At 35.3% G+C, this 22499-nt stretch overlaps 3 protein-coding genes across 4 annotated transcripts; 1 reads left to right on the top strand and 2 right to left on the bottom strand.

Annotated features, from left to right (window-relative positions):
* Positions 1–2952: 2952 nt before the first annotated feature.
* Positions 2953–12946, top strand: LOC107046891 (dual specificity mitogen-activated protein kinase kinase dSOR1). Of its 2 annotated transcripts, none has more exons than XM_015269614.2 (8): positions 2953–3577; positions 3996–4221; positions 4284–4396; positions 4465–4576; positions 8322–8498; positions 8980–9190; positions 9976–10142; positions 10796–12946. In XM_015269614.2, the coding sequence occupies exons 1-8, from the start codon at positions 3456–3458 to the stop codon at positions 10910–10912; spliced, it is 1245 nt and encodes a 414-aa protein (XP_015125100.1). In that variant the 5' UTR covers positions 2953–3455; the 3' UTR covers positions 10913–12946. The 2 variants fall into 2 exon arrangements, with proteins under 2 accessions (XP_015125100.1, XP_015125101.1); XM_015269615.2 differs by having other exon boundaries at positions 8980–9172.
* LOC107046889 (sodium/potassium-transporting ATPase subunit alpha-B-like) lies at positions 4665–7735 on the bottom strand. Its single transcript, XM_015269612.1, has one exon. The coding sequence runs from the start codon at positions 7733–7735 to the stop codon at positions 4670–4672; it is 3066 nt and encodes a 1021-aa protein (XP_015125098.1). The 3' UTR covers positions 4665–4669.
* Positions 12947–19027, bottom strand: LOC107046890 (putative RNA-binding protein EEED8.10). Its single transcript, XM_015269613.1, has 4 exons — positions 18799–19027; positions 18620–18726; positions 16703–17611; positions 12947–14884 (listed from the first exon to the last, which is right to left on the bottom strand). Exons 1-4 carry the CDS (start codon positions 18851–18853, stop codon positions 14186–14188), a joined length of 1770 nt encoding a protein of 589 aa, XP_015125099.1. The 5' UTR covers positions 18854–19027; the 3' UTR covers positions 12947–14185.
* Positions 19028–22499: the final 3472 nt, after the last annotated feature.

Below are 22499 nucleotides of genomic sequence, written 5' to 3' on the forward strand. Positions count from 1 at the left end.
GCCGAAATGGATGTCCCCTTGTTCTATACATACTCCTAGACCCCATTGTCCTCCTGGATAATGTTGTCACAAATCTGCTTTTCAATTGAAAATAGACATCATCTTTAGAGACATTTGTCATATTTAGAGCCCCAGCACGCCATTTCTCGACCCGCTCTTTCATTTGAGCCCAAAAAACATTCATATCTTGTCTGACATCTCTGCTACAAACTCTGGTCTTCAACTCTAGTTTCAGTTGAAAATTACATGTCTAGTTTATTGTCTAGATTTAATTTGAGAAGTAAAAGTTGAGGGTCCACGATCTCCCATATATCCACGGTAGAAATTACCATGAATTCACGGGAAAACGTCCCGTATATCCACTGTCAAAGTTACCGTGGAGCGTGTCAATAGACTCTGGCTTTTTTTTATCCCATGGGCTTGTGTAACAGACTAATTTATGCTAGAATTTTCTGTCTGTGCAGGCTACACGTGGGAGCAGTGCGCGTTGGAGATTCATCAGAAGAGCCAGAGACCCCGGGTCGTTTATCAACAGTCGACGGTTCGATTGCTGGATTCTACGAAGAGTGAGTGATAGAAATCCTTATTTTGGTGGTGGAATCGTTTTTATTTTCCGGGATTTTCAGGTTTTCGCGTCGCACTCCGATCTCGTCGCGTCCCCACCCAGATTTCCAATTTTTCAAAATTTTCATCTAGTAAATTTCATTTTTTTATCACCTTTTTTTCATTTTTCTCCCCCAAAAAATGAGCTTTTTTCGGGAGCGAGCGCATATTTTCAATTTATTTAATAATTTTGTAGAATAAATTTCATCATTTTTCTTTGTTTGAATGCCTCGTTCAAATAACCAACAGCCATGTGCGCAATAATCTGCGCAGTAACCCCCCCTCCCCCTCCCCCCACCGACAGTCGTCGCGATTTTCCCGCGTTTCTCCCTTCACGATTTAGCTCGAGTGGCCGAGGCTGCCATCTTGCTTTGTCATTCCGTCTTCCCGCCAAGATCATTCGCCTCGTCCGTGGAATAAAGGTGTTTTTTCAGTTAATTTGTCAGTATCAGTGAGTGAAATTAATGAATAATTTTGATAAACAGTGCTAGAGTGTCTGAGGAGTCAATTTACGTACGAAAATTGATTCGAATCAGTGAAAATTGGAGTGTTCATGGTGCGGTATGTACGACAGTGTGCCCGTGTTATTCATTGCAAACCCTTGCGTAAGTCATTGTTCGATTAATTCTTTTTAATTTCCGATAATTCGAGTCTCACCGATCAAAATTATTCGATACAATTTTTTTTTGCAAGTGGAAAAGTGTTGAGATATTGGCATTAACGACAAACTGTGGTCACTCTACGTATGCCCATTCTCTTTTCTAATAGAAAGCAATTTTGATATTAATTGTTGATTAAAATTACCATTGACTTTCGCGAAAAAAACAAGTTTGCATCATCCGTGAAAAACTGAAAGTTGAACATGGGAATTTTGTTTATTGAGTATTTATGGAAAGATCGTGTGTTGGGGATTTGGTGAAGGATTTACTCGTTCGTAACTCAGGTGGAGTGGGTGGTAATTTTTAAATGAATATCAATTGTGGATACCTCAACCATTCAGATCAAGGATATTCAAGTACTCCGGATATTTTTTTTTCAGGGAAATGCTTTTCTACTTTTGTATTGAAGCATCAGAGCTTTCATTTGATCCCCATTTGACCCTAATTTTCTGGATATTTTACACTGATTTTATTTAAACTTGATATTGAACAGTCAGAAAAAATTTTAAAAGCTGAAAAAAAATCGGAAAGTTTTCTTTTGGAGAAAGATGGGAAAAATAATTGTAAAAAGTGCTATTTTTTAAAATTACAAGCATTTTTTATAAATACTTCATAAAACCTCAATCTTTCAGGATAAAAATCATCTGTTCGGAACCGTAACAAATTTATTAATATTCAGAATTTTATCACAAATCGATTTTAGGCCTAAAAAATAAAATTTCCGAATATTTAAACAATTTCAATTATTTATTTATAAACAACGAATATTTAAAAAAATTGCAATTGCGTGCAAACTGCAATTTAAATGAGACTAAATATTCATGATTTTAAAAAAAAATTTCTCACGCAATTCAATTGACAATTTTGATGATTAAAAATTCAATCTGTAGTGCGGTCTGTATGGTAATTGTTGCTATTAACGTAGTAATTTCATTCCTAATGCGTTCTTTTTTTGTTAATTCTCATTTCACTATTCTTTTCTTCTATTTTTTCATGTCATAGTACTATCATCAATTCAAATGTCATCAAAATTTTGGGTATTGTTTCGTTCTGTTAAGGGAATACGCCGGTGAAATCTAAGTCTTCACTGGGCCTTGGGGACCCATTGATAACCACGAAAAACTTCATTTTTTCCTGTTTTTACCTGCAGAATGCTCCTTGCGCCGGAGCTTTCATACGATTTTAGCTTTTTTTTTAAACGTTCGATACTCTCTCAAGAATAAAGTTAAGCATCTGTTTTACGTTATTCGAAATAGATGATGAATAAATGAATTTTGAATTTAATAATTTTTTTCCGTTCCTAGAATAGAGTAAAATTTATGAGATTCAAAATTTAAATAGAAGAGGATTCCTAGACTTACTTGAATTTTTAATTAAAACATCTATTAATTGGAAACTGAATTTTCCCGATTTCTATAAATTCTAATGCAATAATTGAACTGAAAGTCACAATTCCCATTAATTTTTTCCTTCAACTTTGAATTTTTTACGACGAAATTCGTTGAAATTTCCGCGAAACATAAATGTGATAAATATTTCCACGAATTGTACTGGAAATTTCGCGCTATTTCGGAGGGGACGTCTACGGTGTAGGGAATTCGCTAGTCGGTCGTTTACCCACTATGACGTCTGAAGTTCGGTGGAGTTGATGACTAGTCCCAACTCTCATTATTCAGTATTTCCTCAGCTGCTCCAGCGCTCGGAAATATTGTATATTTTTTACTCATTTATGTCAAAGTACGTTCCATATTCCTCATTCATCTACGCAAAGTAATTTAGCGAAGCGACATTATTGTTTATGATTGTTTAAGAAATTAAAAGTGTTGAATGTATATTTTGGAGCTGTTTTTCTACGATTTAATTGTCTATTAATCACCCCCAAGGCGCATTTTACTCCGGTGTCGGGACGTTATTGTTAACCTCTGCTAAAAAAATATTAAAATCGTTCATCGTAAAGCGTTTGAGTGTCAATATCAAGAGAATTTTTCAACATCCTTGGGGGAAAATTCATCAACAAGTGTTTAGATATTGTGAAGTGACTCGTTTAATCGTTTCTCATGACGTTCCAATGATTATTTACAAGTTTAAGTAAAAAGTGTGTGATATTTAGTGAATTTTTGGAGCATTTGAGTGTTTCGTGGGCAGGAGGTTATCCACTGCGGGGCGTTTCCTTCAGGCAGGAATAGAGGAGAAATGTCGAAGAACAAGTTGAATCTGACATTGCCACCAGGCTCGATAGAACCGGTGCCAGCAGTATCACCTTCACCTCCAGTACCACCTCTTCCAACTTATGCTGAACCCCCTGTTATACCTGAGTAATTTTTTTCAATGGAATATCTTCAGCTAAATATCGCATGAAAAAATTCCATCATCACAATTCTACTGGAATTATCTTTGCTTTTATATTCATGAGTTATTCTCGTGAGATTTTTTCTACAAAAATTATTGGGCTCGAGTTTTTCAAGATCTTTCGTCTCTATTTTCTATTTCTCATTATAAAATTTGAGAAGAGAACTTCAAAAATTCTATGCTCGATAATTTCTACTTAAAAAATCGAGGAATAAGTTTTGCAGAAAAATCAAAATCTTTTCACTGCAAAATTACATAATTCTTGATAGGAAAAAGCAGAAAATTACTAGATTTTTCAATGGAATTGTAGAAAATATTATTGAATTTCTTCATACGAGATCACAAGTACTGAAGACAATAGTCTACTAAAATTATAAATTTCAGTGGGGTGATGGGGAAGATGAGTATAGACGCTATCCAAGAGCGTCTGGAAGAACTAGAAATGGATGAAGAGCAGAGGAAAAGATTGGAGAGTTTTCTAGGGCAGAAGGAAAAAGTCGGAGAACTATCTGACGAAGATTTTGAAAAGTTGGGGGAATTAGGGGCGGGTAATGGTGGTGTTGTGATGAAAGTTAGGCATAAAAAATATGGACTGATTATGGCTCGAAAGGTAATATGAAATTATCGAGTGCTGAAGCATTCTCATTCTCAACTAAATGATTCAAATTCCAGTTAATCCATCTTGAAGTGAAACCAGCAATTAAAAAGCAAATTATACGTGAGTTGAAGGTTCTTCATGAGTGTAATTTCGCTCATATAGTTGGATTTTATGGTGCATTTTATAGGTAAAAAATTCTCTTTACGAAATTCGATGAAATCATCAGGAGAGATTAATTGAAACTTTTTCATTTAGTGATGGAGAAATTAGTATATGCATGGAGTACATGGATGGGGGATCCTTGGATTTGATCTTGAAAAAAGCTGGGCGGATACCTGAACCAATACTAGGCACAATAACATCAGCCGTAAGTAATTCATGAATTTTTCTTTATCAAATTCATAACTATTACAATAACAATACGAATGAAAACCCTAGGATAAACAGATTAATATATTGGTTAATAATACGTCTCCCTCTCCATAACTCCTCCTGGATAATTTCGTACACACCATCTTCTCACTTCATCATAAGTCCATAAAAAAAGACCCAAGGGTAAACACGGCAGGAACCAGTAGGGATCCAGTGGCATTGCTTTGAGGACTTTCTCAGTCCCCGGTGTATAGAGCAAAATAGCTGTTAAAATGATTTCAAAGGCAAATGAAACATTGAGAAACCAGTTATTCATTCCCTGTTGAAATATCGAATTTCTTCTCGTCTTACACATGATGAGATCAATCATTTGCGTAGTAACAATTGATATAAAATACCCAGTTCTTGCTTCATTCAACAGATCCATCCGACTTTGATAAGTCCAATGTTGCCCATAAGAATCAACTAAATCAGTGATGGCTCTATTCTCCCACGATTGTCTCAGACCAAATAAATCAAGTGGTAAAAATCCGTGAAATCCAAGAATCATAAAGTAGTTTAAAAACCCTGCCAACGCCTGACACATCCCAATCTGCCCATAAGCAACAGAAATCAATCGTTTATTCACTAATTTATCATACTGAGGATTTCTGGGCGCCCTTTTCATAATATCCGACTCCGGTTTTTCATACGCCAAAGCGATCGCTGGCAACAGATCCGTCCCAATATCAATACACAGTACTAATTCAATAACAAAGGGCAATGGTATGGACAAAACAATACTACTCAACATTGGAATCATCTCCGGAACACTCGACGTCAAGGTATAAGCAATCGACTTCTTCAAATTATCAAAAATAAGTCGACCCTCTTCAATCCCAGTGACAATAGACGCAAAGTTATCGTCCATCAACACCATGTCAGCTGCATTTTTAGCTACATCAGATCCGGCTATTCCCATTGCCACTCCAATGTCAGCTTTTCTCAAAGCAGGTGAATCGTTCACCCCATCCCCAGTCACAGCAACAATTTCCCCGAGTCTCTGGCAACTCTCGACAATCAGAAGCTTCTGCTGCGGGGAAGTTCTCGCAAAGACAATCTCCTCGTAGTTTCGGATTATCTCGTCAAGCTGGTGATTAGGCATGTTCCTCAGCTCTCCTCCAGTGAGAACGATTGCCTTCTGCCCTCCTCTATCCGTCGCCTGGCTGAAGGATTTATCCATCAGCATCGATTGCTCATAATGCACTCCCTGTCCCTCTCCGATGATTCCAACGGCTTTGGCAATCGCCATTGCCGTCACCGGATGATCTCCTGTCACCATTATCACTTTGATGCCAGCAGAACGACATGTGTGCACTGCCTCTGGCACTGAAGGCCTCGGTGGGTCAATCAAGCTTATCAAACCCAGGAATCTGTACCCCTTCGTCGGGAAGTTGTAGTTCTTGGGAGAACTAGTGTCAAATTGATAGTTTGTCGGGTATTTACTCGCTGGCAGGAACAAATCACAATATGCTAGCACTCGTTCACCGAGAAACGCGAGTTCTGTGCAGGCACGACGTGACTCAACTATATCAACACTCGTCAATTCCCTCGTGTGTCCGTCCATCGCTAGAATCGTTGTGCAGAAATCTATTATAACTTCTGGTGCACCCTTCATTATCATGGTGTAACCGTCCACATCCTGGTGTATTGATATCTGATATTTATTCGTCGAGGTGAAGGGAATCTCAGCAACCTTTGGATAGCTCAGGCGAAACCTCTTAGTTTGATGAATGTGCTCACAAAATTTGAGGATTCCACTCTCAGACGCATCGCCAATCACCTCTCTCTCCTCGATTCTCGTGAATCCATCGGAATCTGTTCGGAATTCTGCACGCAAGCACAGTGTTGCTACCTTAATCATGACATTGAACGCTGGTTTGTCTAGTAATAAGTCTCTCTCAGCTCCCAGTGACCATAAGCCAGCTGGAAAATTGTGTCTGATGTTTCCAAACCACATGTTCGATACTGTCATTTTATTCTGGGTTAATGTGCCTGTCTTGTCAGAGCAGATAGTTGATGTCGATCCGAGTGTTTCGACAGCCTCTAGATTCCTCACTAGACAGTTTTTATTTGCCATTTTTTTCGCTGTCAGCGTTAGACTCGTTGTAACTGTCACCAGAAGCACCTCTGGTACATTCGCGATGACTATTCCTAGGAGATAAGTGAAGGCCTTCACTACATTAGCTTCGATCAGCAACGACAGCGCGAAGAATGAGAATCCACAGACGACTGCGATCCATGTTATCACGTGGACGAAGTGATTGATCTCCTTTGAGATTGGGGTTTCTGTCTTGGTGACTTTTGTTGTTAAGCCTGCAAGCCTTCCAATCATCGTTTTGTCCCCAGTTGCTATCACTATCCCAGTGCCTTCACCAGCGACAGCGTATGACGAGAAAAATGCGATGTTCTGGGACTCCAGGGGATTTCTGTCTGTTGGATAATCACTTCTTGCCACCGGCTCGCTCTCACCAGTTAGACTGGAATTTTCCACTCTCAAGCCTACACATCTGATTATTCGCAGGTCAGCTGGGATCTTGTCACCCAGTCTTATCTCGACTCTGTCGCCTATCGCAATGTCCTCGGTTGGGATTGTTTTTTTTTCACCTTCGCGAATCACAAGGGCATATGTCGGCACCATTTTTGTGAATGACTCCATCACTTTCGAGTTCTTGCTCTCTTGGATAAATGCGAATAGTCCGGAGATTATGCAGATTATTATGATGATTACTCCGAACCATTCGATTCCCTCTTCGTCGTCGTGACCCATTAATTGGCCGATGAAGTAGAGGATGAAGCAGAGGATTGCACATATCCATAGGAGCGAGGCGAAACCTGCGAACATGCATTTCAGGAGTTTTACGTACTCGGGGGTTTGCTTGGGGGGACTCAGGCAGTTTCTTGATGACTCGAGACGTATTGCTGCCTCGGCGTGGGTTAAACCTAGCACTGGATCTGTTCCTAGCTTTGCGCAGAGCTTGTCCAGGGGGATTATGTGGTCGTCCGTTGTGAATTCTTGGTGGAGCTCGGTGATCTCGTCGTCTGTTGACTTTTTTTTATTTGGCGGGGGAACTTGGAGGGATTTTCCTCGCGATGTCGATGGGTTTTCAGACATTCTCTCAGAGGGATTCGTAGTTTTTTTTTTTTCAACAATTGTGTTGGAGTGATTTTAGATTTTTTGGAGGACACTCTTGGAATAGGACCTCATGGTAACGTTGGTGAGGGGGAAACAACAGAAGGGAGGGACAGGTTCAGGCTGGTGGCGTTTGAATTCTCTTTATTTTTCTTTTGTTTCGGGGATTGTTTTTCTATTCTAATTTTTGAAAATTCGGGTACCTGTGGAGAGTCATCAGAGGGGTCAAGGGAATTTGTGTAGGGAAAAATTGCAATTCGAGTGGAATTTTTCTTGTGAAGTTTTTCTTTGGTTTTGATGAAAAATCAGCAACTTTCTTGGTTTTTCTTTCATATAAATGTTTACAATAAACAATAGATTTTGATCTTTTTTCCAGCTCCTTCTGTTGAAATTCTTTCTATAAAAATTACTTGACTGAAATTTTCTAAGATTTTTGGGCTTGAATTTTATGGTAGGAAGAAGAAAGGATAAAAATGGAGGGAAACAAAACTGGAAAATCATTGCTGAATCTGAATAGAATAAGTTGTATACAAGAATGAAAATCTATTAGTTAATTTCTATTTGACAGGTATTGAAAGGACTGAGTTATTTGAGAGATAAACATGCAATAATGCACAGAGACGTGAAGCCTAGTAATATACTCGTTAACAGTGCTGGTGAAATTAAAATATGTGACTTTGGAGTCTCTGGACAGTTGATTGACTCTATGGCAAATTCGTTCGTTGGTACTAGGAGTTATATGTCGGTAGGTACAGCAAACACAGTTAAAATATGGAAATTTCATGAAAAGTTGATCTGCAATGTACAGGAGAGTGACATTGAAGTCGATCCAGAGGGAAAAAAATTATCAAATATCACATTTCACTGGAAATTCAATGAAATTCCAAATTGTTGAACAGCAGAAATCAAAACGTGAATGCTCACTACCAAATTACGTAAAAACTTCAATGAATTAAAAATTTAAGGACATTTTTACATCAATTTTTCTGATTTCTATTAATTTTTATGCAATAATAGGACTGAAATCCACAGTTCCCATTGATTTTCCCCAAAGTTTTGAATTTTCAATGACGAAATTCCTTGAAATTTCCATAAAAATATAATGTGATAATAATTTGCGAGAAATGTAGAAGAAAAATTAGTCTCAGAATAAAATTTTTAACAGTGAAAAAAATAAAAGGTCGATTATGATTTTGAAGTGTTGAAATTCTGTTATTATTTTACAGCCAGAGAGATTACAGGGCACCCATTACTCAGTACAGAGTGACATTTGGTCACTTGGGCTGTCCCTCGTTGAGATGGCCATCGGTATGTATCCGATTCCACCTCCAGACACGAGGACCCTCGTATCGATATTCGGACCGCAAGTCGCACCACCTCCAGCCGATAATACCTCGAACAATGTCTCAACACCAACGAGTCAGTCACCTTCGCATAGTATGATTTAACGAAAATTGAGATTACAATGAGAGAAAAAAAACTATTTTCTCAAATAAGTCTTGTTTGACTAAAAAAATCGCAAGTTTAAAATGACGAAAACAGCAAGTCTATAGTTGTGAGCGCTTGAAGACTATCTGGGGTTGAAAATTTTGGTCGCAAAAATAGATTTGGGTGCTCCAAAAAATTTTTATTCTCTGCGCAGGCAAGAAATGTCATTTCTAACACCACTTATTTGTTATTTGATACCCCCGCACGTATTATTTTATTTAAGAAATGAGTTCTTAAATAAAATAACAATGATGGCATGACGGCATTCTTGTCACTTGAATAAAATATTTCTTGGGAGAAGAATTAATTCTTTTAAGAGTATATTCCTCCAGAGCAGTCATTTCCATGTTGTCTATCTCCAAATATTACAATTATGTTGAATTATTAGATAATTATGCAACATAATGAGCTTGAATGATCACCCTTCATTATTTTTCAATTTTTTTAAATTTGATATTTTCTTACGTAAAATAATTTCTAAATGTAAGGAATTGTCTGTAGAATTCGTTCAGTGCCATATGCAGCATAATCATTCCATAATTCAACATAATTGTAATATTTTGAGATGGGAATTACTTCTTTCAAAAAAATAATTTCTTCACAATTTCTTTTTCAGTAATTTTAACTTGCGATTTTTTTAAAACAAGACTTATTTAAGAACTGTTCGTTTTTCTCTCAGTGTAGTGAAATTCAGGGGATACTGAGATGATAAAATGTGTCGAATGATTTAACAGATACCAGTAGTCCACGACCTATGGCAATTTTTGAACTGTTGGATTACATTGTCAATGAACCACCGCCTAAACTTCCACCTGGAATTTTTACCGATTCATTCATGGATTTTGTGGATCGGTGCTTGAAGAAGAATCCGGCTGAGCGCGCTGATTTGAAGACTCTGATGGTATTTATTTTCTTAATATTAAATTTTTATTAAATTCTTATTTGTATTGAATTTTTATTTATTATTCTTAAATTTTGTTGATTGACGGGATCATCACAAGTGTCCTCACGTCGCAATTCTCAAGAGAATATGCATAAATACAAATAAATTAGGTCTGAAAATCTTCATTTTTTAGCTTTTTGAAATGTTTTCTCGAAATTTCTACAGGTAAAAAATCTGAAACATTGTTCAAAATTGAAGTACACAGTGTATCATTGAAGTATGGTTTTTTTCATAATCCTTTCTCACTATATTCTAAATAAATGATTCGAAAAATCTGAAGAAAAATTCTGGTTCAATGATTTATGATATAGTTAAATATCACTAATTTTTCTAATTTTTCAACTCAGCCAATTTTAAGAGAAAAATTCCAAAAACTATTTTTTTTTCATAAGAGCTCATTTAATCATGTTTTTGTACATATAATATATGTGTGACCTAAAATTTGATTCAATCGATTGACTCAATTTTGTCACGAAGACACTTGAAGATTTTAATACTCTAAAGCCTCTTTCTGATCAATAAAATAATCAAAACCTACTTTTTAATTTTTTGATCTGTCCTTAAAAAAATTAAAAAATTTAATACTAAAAAATTCTCTTCATCGCTTTCAGAATCACGAATGGATAAAAAAAGCTGAAGCCGAAAACGTTGATATTGCCGGATGGGTCTGTAGAACAATGGACCTCCAACCAACTACCCCAACTCGTTTGGCAAACGTACAGTCCTGAATAAATGTTACTCTTACATACTTGACCACGTACATACGCGTTCAGTACTCCTAAATCAATTTCGTACATTTTGTTCTCCTTCTGTTAATTACCCCCGCACTACTAATTTTTTTTTCTTTTTTAATGCCAGTGGTGTGTCCCTTAGTTTTCATTAGCTGCAAATTGCCTACAACCGCGTCAATATACATTAATGAAAATAGCTGTGTTATGATAAAAATATCGAAATTATGATATTATTCATTAAGTGTATGCATCACCACTGCGTTTAGAAATCATTTTATTTCCATTTTTAACTACTTGAGTTTGAGTATTTTTACGTTACCTTCATGAAAGTATGTAAGAAAAAAAATCATGTTATAGTTATAGTTTATTCTTAGTACCATTAATGTTTCATGAGCATTGTATTCTTCCTGTGATAAGATTAGACGAATATTGGGGAGTTAAATGTATTCTTTCATATATCTACACTCATGAATATATGAAAGAATGAGAATTATGGAATTAATTTTCAAGATATAACAATTCATGATCATGTACAGAATTGGTGCCTCGAAGCAAGAGTTTTTTTTTCTCATTTATTTTGGAGTGGGAATATGATGATGAGAGTAATGAAAGAATATATTCAATAGTTAGATGATAATTAAAAATTGTTCATTCTAATACGCTTTCACTAGAGTTTAATGTTCATGGATTTTCTTTCTTCCTTTTATTATATAGATTCGACAGTGACTATATGATGTTTATAAATGGAAAGAGAGGAAAGTTGAAGTGAAAAATATAGAAATGTGAGGACAGAATGGTGAAATGGAAAACGTCGATCAAACTGGAGATTTTAAAAACGTGTTTATATGCTAATGATACGTGTCGCTTTTCGTGGTGAGCATAATTCATTTAGGAAAAATACCAATGGCTAATTTGGTGGATTTTCAATCGATTTGCCGAGATAATAGTTGGCTGTTTGGGCTTTGGGTTCGGCCATAAAATTTCTATGGACTATAAGTGCAGTATGTTGAAACAATATAGAAAAAAATACAGAAATAAATTCAACTTCACAACTGCTTCGTTGTTGATTGCAGAAAAAAAATCTTGAGGCATGTCTGGGAATTTTGTATTTTCAAATGAAACTTTTTCTTTTTTAATTTCTTGATTTAGAAAAAATCTCAATGCCTGTTTTAATACTTGGCTGTTTGGGCGTTGGATTTGGCTATAAAATTTCTATGGACTAAGTGCAGTATGTTGAAACAATATAGAGAAAAATACATAAACAAATTTTTGAATGGAATGATAATTAGGGATGTAGTACCAGCCCTGCAATTTCAAACGAAATAAATTCAATTTCACAACTGTTTCGTTGGTGAAAGTAGAGAAAAAATCTTTTGAGTCATGTCTGGAAATTTTGTATTTTCAAATGAAACTATTTCTTTTTCAATTTCTTTATGGTAATCACCCGAGCAATGTTTTATTGATTTAGAAAAAATCTCAATGCCTATTTTGATGAATTTTCAATCAATCTGTTGACATAATAGTTCGCTGTTTGGGTTTCGCTGTAAAATTTCTATAAACTAAAGTGCAGTATGTTGACACAGTATAGAGAAAAATACAGAAATAAATTTTCGAATGGAATGATAATGAGAGTGTGGTAGCAGCTCTCTAATTTCGAACGAAATATTTTTCATTCAACTTCACAAATATTTTGTTATTGGAAACAGAAAAAATCATTTTATTCATGTTGAGTAGTTTTGCATTTTCAAATGAAACTATTCCTTTTTCAATTTTCTTTTGGCAATCATCAGAAAAGTTGATTTAAATTACTTCTTGATGACTGTAATTATACCACACAGAGATCAAAACGTTCTGTTGAACGAAAGAGAATGAAGATAAAATTGTTAATCCTTTCCAAAAATCCCCAAATTCTTGTGACTGTTTTAATGAGTGATAAATGCCCTCAGCTGGTCGTGAAGTGCATCATTTCAACTCAAAAAGTCACACCCTTAACGTTGAATATAATAAATAAAAGAATAATCAACCCGAGAATGAAATAATGGCATTATTTATTCATATTCTGAAAATACAACAAACACGTTTATTTATGTACGCAGAACCACTCGACATTCACACGAATATAAATACTAAGTTAGAAATCCTAACACTCCATGGTATGAAGCCATTACAAAATTAAATAACTGATAATTATGAATCCTACAATACTCGGAGAAATAAATAAACAATGATAGAATACATTACATACACTAAAAATGAAAGCCCCTGATGCTAGAAGTACATACTAGGTATAAAAGTGGAAATTTATCAAATGTTCTTTACCAATCTGTCGTAGTGAGCTTCTCATTAAGTCACACTGCTATTGAATTCCATGAGCGAAGGGAGTGATATCACAGTGTAATTACAAAAATCATGGAGACGAGTTGAATACCTATCGAACTTTGATTGCAGTAATGAAACAATTGGATAGAACAATTGCGAAAGTTCTACTAGAATTTTGTTAGAAAAATCTGTTTATTTTTTGCCCCGATTCCATCAAAAATTATGTTTATGTTTTTTGTTAAATATTGATTGATAGATGATTTTTCAATATAACTTTTTCCATCGGAATTGTTCTCATGAAAATTCTTGGGCACGAAGTACCTGTTTTCTTTCTTAGATTTCATCATGAGATACAACTAAAAATACAGCTTGAAATAACTTGGACATTTATGCTCAAGCATTTTTGTAGAGAAATCAAAATCTATTTACTTTTTTCTGTCAAAGATCTATTGAATAGAATTTCAACAGTAATTCAATAGAATTTCTTAGGAAAAACATAAATTCTCTATTTTTCCTCCCAATTCTATCAAAAATGATGCATGTTTACGTTTTTTTACGATTTATGATGATATTTTCATAACGATTTTTAAATATAACTTTTTCCATCGGAATTGTTCTCGTAAAAGTTCTTGGGCATGAATTACCTGTTTTTTTTAGATTTCATCATGAGAAACAATTAAAAATACAATTTTTAAAAACTTGGAACATTTATGCCCAAGAGTTTTTACACAAAAATAAAAATCTATTGACTTTTTTAATCAATAGATAACACTTCGAAAAAATCTTCGATAGAATTTCTTACAGAAGGCAAAAATGTTCTACCAATTTTTTTCATTCATTTTTAATTAGCAGTCTATTTCACATTCGAAATTCAACCAATAGAAAATATCAGGACAGATTTCACACAATTTCCACAGGCCTCTCCATTCACAACACAATTCCCAAGCACAATCATAAAATTTCTCTCGCATCAGTAGTAATCATCCCCCGAGGCATGGACAAATCAATATTAACAATCTGGAGGAATGGAGATACTCCAGAAATTTGTGAGAGCTCAACTTTTGTTTTACCAACGATTATCTTGAGCATAGTGTGGGTTTTTCTGTGTTTAGTCGTTGATATGGCTGCCTCAATGGTACTGTTAGAAATTGAACATCTTGATAGATCCAACGACACGAGATTTGGGGCCATTTTTATGAGTTTGACTACACCCGCGTCTTGAATAAGTTGACAGCCCCAGCATGTCAAGATCTTTAGACTTTGTAAATTGCCCAAAGGCTGGTCAGTCACTTGTGTCAACCAACTTATCACGAGACTTTCCAATCTTGGCAACGATGACAAGCTCCCAATGGCCTTGTTTGTGATGGCTTCACATCCAGTGATGTCCAGATGATTCAATTTTTTACAACTACCAGAGAGATTGATGAGGAATTCATCGGTCACCACGATATTGTGACAGAGATTCAAGTGCTCCAAATTGGAGAGGTTTGTCAAATGATTCATGGAACTGGCCGAGAATGTTGGGTAATTCCCACTCAATTCCAAATGCGTTAATGTCTCGATCTTGCCGATTGTTTTTAATGAGCTGTCTGTCAGACAGACACATGTGTTCAATGTTAATTTTTTTAGAGATGGGAATTTCTGGAGGGCCTGCAAAATAAAGAGAATTGTTTTTTAGAGTTTGGAATCATGTGTTTACTCGCGTATGAAAAAATTCAATGAGGAATTTTATTAGAGTTGCTTTGAAATTGTGTTGAAAATTTTGAGGCTTTTAGAAAGTAACAAAAAACCAATGGATTTTTATTTTTCTACTGATTTTTTGTATATTCTTAACCATATTTAGGGTAACTGAATATATTTTATTATTGAATGCTTTTTGGTTGAAATTTTTTATCTTCAAATCCAATAAACAGGCGTTAACACATTCAAAAAAATTGTTCATTTGAATGAAATAAAAAACGATTTGAAATTTTTGACTTGTTTCAGAAGGAAGGATTTCATTATATCAAGTAAACAATTTGCTAATTGCAAATAAAATTTGGATTGAATTCAAGAGAACAATTTATTGATTCTAAATAAATCATTTGTTGAAGTCAAATGAACAATTTAAAGGTATTCATCTGAATTTTGCTGATTTTTTATTAGATATCGTGGAATAATTGAACTGAAAATGACAGTTTCTATTGATTGTTCCATAAAATCTTTTATTTTGCTTCCAAATGGAGGCTTTGTAATCGCTCAATTTTAAGTTTCTAATTTTTTGCATTTGCTCTCGTTCACTTGCTCGAGGAGCGCGGCGCCGCCTGTTTTCGTTCTGCATGACCGATGAAGGCTGGCTGCCGAGCGCGAGTGATTGAGGGTTAAACTAACTAAATATAGTCTAAAAATCCCGAATTTTCCATTTTTTTTTTTTTTTTTTTCATTTTTTTCGAAATTTTCGTAAAAGGGATCAATCGAAGGTCATGAATTTTTTCCTGAATATATACTTGAATAAGCTCTATTCAATGGCACCAATTGAAATTCAATGTTTCATACGGATGACATTTTTCCAAAAATCCATTTTGCAACGATCACTCAAAAAATTGCCATCAAAATGGAATTCGTCATGACTCAAAAAATTGATAACAATACCCACTTGATTCTGTCAGAGTATAATGGGGGTCGCACAATTTGCACATTGTTTATGCGATTTGAAAGAGAAAATCAGGTTTTTCATGATTACTGAAAGAATCATCAGTAATATCAATTAAATCAGGGCTTGAAAACTATATTTCAATGCCTTCTTAATCAAGTTGAAAAACGGTGAGAACAGCATCATTGTTTATCAAGTTACCTAATACTGTCATGGGCTTTTTATATAAAAAAAATCTCTATCTCTATTAAATTCAGGTACCAGGTACTCAGGTCTATTATGTTGAATACTTATTCGTATTGATTCATAGTTCCGACTAACTTCTGACAGAACGTGGGTTACACTCTGGCTAAATCCTGAATAAACCCTGATTAAATCCCGGCTATACACTGATTAAACCTTGATTGAACTTTGATTAAACCCGGACTGAAAACGAATCCGAGTCTTGAGAGGGTCTGAATGTAGAATTATTCGACAGAACGAAATAATCCACAAAATTTTGATGACATTTCAATTGAGGATAGTACTATGACATGAAAAAATAAATGAAGAGAATAGTGAAATAAAAATTTAATAAAAGAGAATTCATTCGAACGCAAATTGCTAATTTATTAGCAGCAATAACTATATTCATTCAAAAAAAAATGCAATTAAGGAAAAACAGAAGCAAAAACATGGAAAACTCATATTTAAGAATTCGTATCAATAAATTAGCAATATGTTACCAAATGGTCGTCACATTGCACACCACTTTCCGTAATGTAATTCGAACTTTTCTGAAATTACCATCAACTCAATTTCCTCATACGTCTCCCATACTATTTAAATATACTTACAGCATCAAAATAAGTAGACAGTACAGAGGTGCAAAGAATCAAGTGAATCTCCTCAACAGTGTCAGTTGGCAACTGCCCAAGACATTTTCCGATAACATGCTCATCCTCAATTTCAACCTTGACTAATTTCTTATTAACCATGAACAGTTGTGACAGGTAATTCTCACATGGCCCTGTCAGAGACTTCATCACGAACTTGGTGATATTCTGGCAGTTTGTCATCAACGAAGCAATTCCAGATGGCGATAGCTCCAGAGCTTTCACATTGATGCATTGCAAATTGGGGCAGAATTTTCCTACGATTGTTAATGTACTCGAGCCCAAGAGGTGGGGATATTTGGACAGATCCAAGTGTGTCAGGAATTGTCCACATTTTATGAGAACTTTTCTCAGAGTACTTGTGTCGATGTTTTGAAGACGAATTTTTGGGGAGAGGCCCCAGTTGCCCCTCACCAGGTCCAGTCGCTTGACGGACCTCCAGGACTCTTGGGAGAGTGCCTGCCAGCGTTTGCAGACTCTCTCCATTCTTATTCTGTCGGCAATCGGAAGGTACAGGAATATTTCTATCAAACAGTCGTCGTTGAGCACTTGAATAGGCGAATCGTCTTGTGGTATCTGCTGCACAGAGACTTGTTCCTCATTTTTATTTTGCTTCTCCTTCAGTGAGGAGAATCTCTTCTGATTCTCGATGCTATCTGGCTGATGCCACGAGTCCGCTGAGGAGACACGCAGAATTCTACAGTGCAATTGCAACTCCATTCTCTGAGCAGCTTTTCGGGCTTTTATTCCACCTTCGACAGCATTGAATGTCACGAAGGCAAAATTACTCTTTCCTTGATTTCTTTTTATGTAACAACTGTCCACTTTTCCGTATTCGGAGAATAATTTTTGGAGGTCTTTATTCGTCGTCTGGAAAGAATAAGTTTTTTTTTAGTGAATACGAGGAAATTAATTTTTCTGGAGGATTTATTGTACTGGATTTTTTTGGATAAAGATTGTTGATGTTGAGTCCATAAATTTTTTTGTTTTTCGTCACAAAATTCATGGTGAAATTGGTAGAAATTCAGGGGCTGAAATTCTTATAGAAAAAAGTCAATAGATGTTGAATTTCCTATAGAATTTATTCGATAGCAGTTGTTTTCGTTTTTTATAAGAAAATAGCACTGGAAAATTGCATAATTTCCGAAAGTATTCTAATCGAATTTTGATAAAATTTCAAATAATTGAAATTGTCAATTAATTTTTCTACTACCTACACCGTACAGATATATAATATTTGAAACTCACACGTTCAAACGAGTTCCCAATGAGCAATTTTCTAATAAAAACAGAAATTCTGTGGCACAAATTTTTTAAGGTTCTTCCATTGAATTATGTCTACTCTTCATTAACAAATCCAAGAAAAAAACATTAGAAAAATTTCCTGACAGGATCTCTAATTTAAAAAAGGCAGTGAATGATGGATTTTCTCTATGACTTGTTCTACTGTGATTTTTCCCATATTTATAACAAAATCTTGTAAAATTGCATAATCTCCTATAGAAATTTACAATAAATACCTAGAATTTCCAATTTGTAATTTTTTTCAGATCTGAAATTTAATTTTTCACACAGATTCGAAAAAAATTGGCATCAGAATGGAATTAGTCATGGCTTAAAAATTTAATACCAATACTCTCTTGATTCTATCCGAATATGATGGGGGTCGCACAACTCGTTGAATTAAAGGGTCTGAGGGTCTGAATGTAGAATCATTTGACAGAACTAAATAATACGGAAAATTTTACTGACATTTCAATTGATGATAGTATTATAAAATGAAAAAATAGAAGAGGAGAATAGTGAAATAATTTCAAAAAGTCAACCCGTCCTGATATATAATACGAATACGTCAATGCTACTATATTTAAAACTCACACGTTCAGCCAAATTCCCAATGAACAATTTTCTAATAGGAACACCCTCCTCTGTAACTGGAGAGATTAGGGGCTCGGGAACATTCACTAACGCAAGATCCCCTGAAACTGTTGATCACGTTGGATTTTACATTAATTCGGCATGAGAAAATATATGAAAAATTCATTTCTATTCATTACCTTGTGTCAATTCTCTCAGTGCCCCCAGCAAATTGCAGTAGATCATGCCTGCCATTATGAAAAATTATCAAAATACTTTGGATTTATAACTAATGATGCATTGGAGTATTTGGAATTTTTGGCAGTTCCTTTGTGCTCAGGACTGAAACAACTTAGAGCAGTTTCCCTTCACACAAAGACCATCCCCATCTCTCTCTTCTCAAGTCTAGTATATATACTCGATCGACACTTTCCCTTTCTTTCGACTGCGCAGCCCGGTCCGGTGTCTCGTGAAATTCTGAATGTCCAAATTCAATGCGTTCGGGAACATTTTTTGACAACCACCAAGAAAGGTGGAACCTGTATTATCCGCTTCGAGTCGTGAGCCCGAGGGAGAATAATTCGGTCGACAGATGGCACTGCTGTGGCTATTTTGAGATTTCAGGGAGGGAAAAATAATTGAATTTCTCTGGTGTGACAGATGTTTGGCAGATTTTTGGTATTTAACCGTCAAAATTTGCGAAATTTTTGGTGAAATGGAACAGTTTCATTTTCAAGGATTAAAACGTAACATGAATGCTCATGATAAAATTCTGTTTATGATGGGCTTTGATGGTTTACGGGGCTGTATTTTTTCGGAGAGCTTTACTGATTTTGGGGAGTGTGAGGAGCAAGCTGTTAAGGATACAGCTTGTGATGCATTATTTCCCGGGGAATTGCAGTCGTTGGATGCTACGCATGACAAGAAATTATATGTTTCTACTTCTGAAAAAGTAAATATTCCATTTTCTGTGGACTTTTGAAAAAGTTGAGTGGGAGAACCTACTGCATTCGCAAAGGAATTCTATTACGTTTTAATCGAAAATTTTTCAATTTCCGGGGATAGGGAAGTTATTGTAATCACCTCGAAAATCAAAATTGTTTTTTTTTTTCGTTTTTGCGAGGTAGCAACGTTCACTACAAAATACTTAATGGAAAAAATCAAATTCATTTCCGCTTGAATTTTTTAATGACAGATGATAAAAAATTTATGCTGAATACGCGAAAATTTATACTTGGGATTTCCACAAAAAATATTGCAATGCAATCGATCTATCCCGAAATTTAGTAAAAATTAATATATGATGATCAAATTTTATTCTACGTTAAACAGATTTTATCCTGATAAAAATAAAAATTACCGTGCCGGTAGAGTAAAAATTACTCTACCGCTAGGATAAAATTTACCAACTGTTCTAGAATTTTCGTTGTTATCTGCATAAAAATTATTAGACTAAAAGAGTAAAATTGATTATGCGTCAGGATAAAATTTACCTAACGTAGAATAAAATTTGCTCATTGTATATTAATTTTTATTAAATTTCGGGATAGAAATAAGAAAACAATGACTCACGATACACTTTTATAGAACAGTTGGATAATTTTTATCAAAAATTCCTCTCTGTGTATGATCATCATGAATTCCTCAAGTTCCATAATATTTCAGCTGTGCCACCGCTCGAAAATTCCTCGCCTCATGAAATCAAATACCGGAAAAAAAGCGAGTGATCGATTATTCCCCTATCGAGACCCAGAGTCTATGATTAAAATTTCCGAAAACAGGAATGAGAGGCTATCGATGAAAAGATCAAAGTTGCCTATCCGAGAGATTTATTCCAACGGATTCGTGTCACGCGTGAATTCAATTAATATCGATGGAAAACGCGATTCACTGGACCCTCGAGTTTCATCTAGACAAAACGTCCCTGTAGAGAAGTTTTCTCCGATAATTTTGAACTCAAAAACTCCGGAAGACTCAATACCTCCGGAGAAATCGAAAATTGATGAAGTGCGCAGATTCACGAGAGATGCAAGGAAATTCGAAAGAGCGCAAGAAACGGGAGTCAAAATTGGCCAGAAAATATCAAGGCTACTTGAGCACATAAAGAAGAAGCAGACTGCCCCCGATTTAGCGAATAATTCAGGCAGTGCAATGTCAATAATGAAGAGAGCTCTGCGTCTAGATTTAACAACGAAAACTATTCCTCAAGCTCAGAGAAATATTTTTCCCCAATTCTACATAGGCAGTACTCCTAGCGAGTTCAAACTATTTCGTTGCGGTGATGAATGGAATCATTTATAAATTTTATCATGTTCACCAAGCAAAAATTCTTATTTTGAGATTTTAAAGATCTTAGATTAGATAGAGGTTTTCAGGTCTTAATTTGAGGCTGGAAAATCTCTGTTTGATTCTCCTGAAAGTTTCAAGTGTACGGAGAGAAATTATCTGGAAAAATTCCAGTATTAGCACGGGAAAAGGGGCGCAAAGTGATGGCCAGGGAAAAATTGGAATGGGAATTTATAGGTTGGCACGTGAATTTTTTTCATATTTATATGAAATTTCATCAGCAATCTCTAGAAATTTAATCTTAGCAGCACTAAAATTTCTCATAATCAGCGGATTGTAATTTTTTTCAGTACTAAAAGCGTATATTGATATTTTTTTTATTTGAAAGTCTCAAATTAAGATTTTCAGAAGGCTAAAATGGAGATTTTCAAGTCTCAAATTGAAATGTTCAAGTCTAAAATTGAAATTTTCAATTTTTAAATTAAGATTTTCAAGTCTTAAATTGAGACTTACGAAAATTTCAAATTGAGAGTTTCAGAACTCGAATTAATATTTTGAAAGTCTCAATTTGAGACTTCTACAATTCGCAATTTCGTTTTTTATCGATGTTGATAAGCAAATAACACCCGAAGTGGAATATAGTCAATGAAAATGCGGACAGAAGGGTTGGGGAATATAAAAAAATGAGTAGGGGGATGAAATCGCCGGATGGTTCACCTCAAAGGAAGACCCCGAATGATACCAATTATGTCATCAACGTTGTAACCCCTCTGTCACGGTTTCTGTCACCAAATCGTATTCCGCCCGCATGTCAGAAAAGTTTTACCCTCCGTTCAAAACAACCATACGTGTATACACGTCCCACATAAGTTGTATCCCTTCAGACTTCATAGAAGACCAGTAAATCTATTTGCAGACAGGAATAAAAATGTCAGCAATAAAAGAGTAGAATAAAATCAGGAGAAATGTCAATATCTGTTGGATTGTTCACTACCTTTAGATGAGTTATTTCTCATTACGAGAGAATAATAAGGTTCGGGAACCAAATGAATTATTGATTGAGAATCCAGATCAATTGATTATTTTGGAAAAGCGCCGCCGCGGCCGCGACGTTGATCCTCTTTCGTTATGCTTTTTATAAAATAATTTGAGCTATTGATTTTAATGAACTTTCGAGAAAACCGTACTAAACGCAACATTAAGATAACTTCCCCCTTCGGGTCGGAAAGTTGAAAATTAAATAATTCTATTTTCGATTTGGACAATAATGATTGACTCAGCATCCGAACTATCGAGTTATTGAGTATACAGAATGTTCATATGTTGAATGAGAACTTAAGTAACTTGAGAGTTTGTATCTTCGTGATATTAAAAAATGCTGAATTGCAGTAAATTTTCGTATGTAATGCCAGGAGAGCTTCAAAATTATCAGCTATTTTCCGAAAGATTCGTTTGTATCTAGGAAACCTTGAGGAAAATACCTGATTAGTTTTGAAGCTCGAGTGGTATACAGAAGAGGATTTTTCCATCCAAATTTCGGCTTAGAGAATTGCACTATGAGAAAAAATCCATCTGTTGGTGATTCTACTGGAGGTTGTTCTCATTCGAGTTACGA

Source organism: Diachasma alloeum, unplaced genomic scaffold (genome assembly GCF_001412515.2).
Source record: "Diachasma alloeum isolate Michigan unplaced genomic scaffold, Dall2.0 Dall_scaffold_03061, whole genome shotgun sequence".
In the NCBI taxonomy this organism is placed as follows: domain Eukaryota; kingdom Metazoa; phylum Arthropoda; class Insecta; order Hymenoptera; family Braconidae; genus Diachasma; species Diachasma alloeum.

Bases quoted from the DNA above. Each gene is read 5' to 3' on its own strand.
- LOC107046891 (XM_015269614.2), top strand. From the start codon at position 3,456: ATGTCGAAGAACAAGTTGAATCTGACATTGCCACCAGGCTCGATAGAA. The intron at 4,222-4,283 runs GTAATATGAAAT...TTCAAATTCCAG, and splicing joins GACTGATTATGGCTCGAAAG to TTAATCCATCTTGAAGTGAA. The intron at 4,577-8,321 runs GTAAGTAATTCA...TCTATTTGACAG, and splicing joins TAGGCACAATAACATCAGCC to GTATTGAAAGGACTGAGTTA.
- LOC107046889 (XM_015269612.1), bottom strand. From the start codon at position 7,735: ATGTCTGAAAACCCATCGACATCGCGAGGAAAATCCCTCCAAGTTCCC.
- LOC107046890 (XM_015269613.1), bottom strand. From the start codon at position 18,853: ATGGCAGGCATGATCTACTGCAATTTGCTGGGGGCACTGAGAGAATTG. The intron at 17,612-18,619 runs GTGAGTTTTAAA...TATTCTTTCCAG, and splicing joins TTGGGAATTTGGCTGAACGT to ACGACGAATAAAGACCTCCA. The intron at 14,885-16,702 runs GTAAGTATATTT...TTTATTTTGCAG, and splicing joins TGTCTACTTATTTTGATGCT to GCCCTCCAGAAATTCCCATC.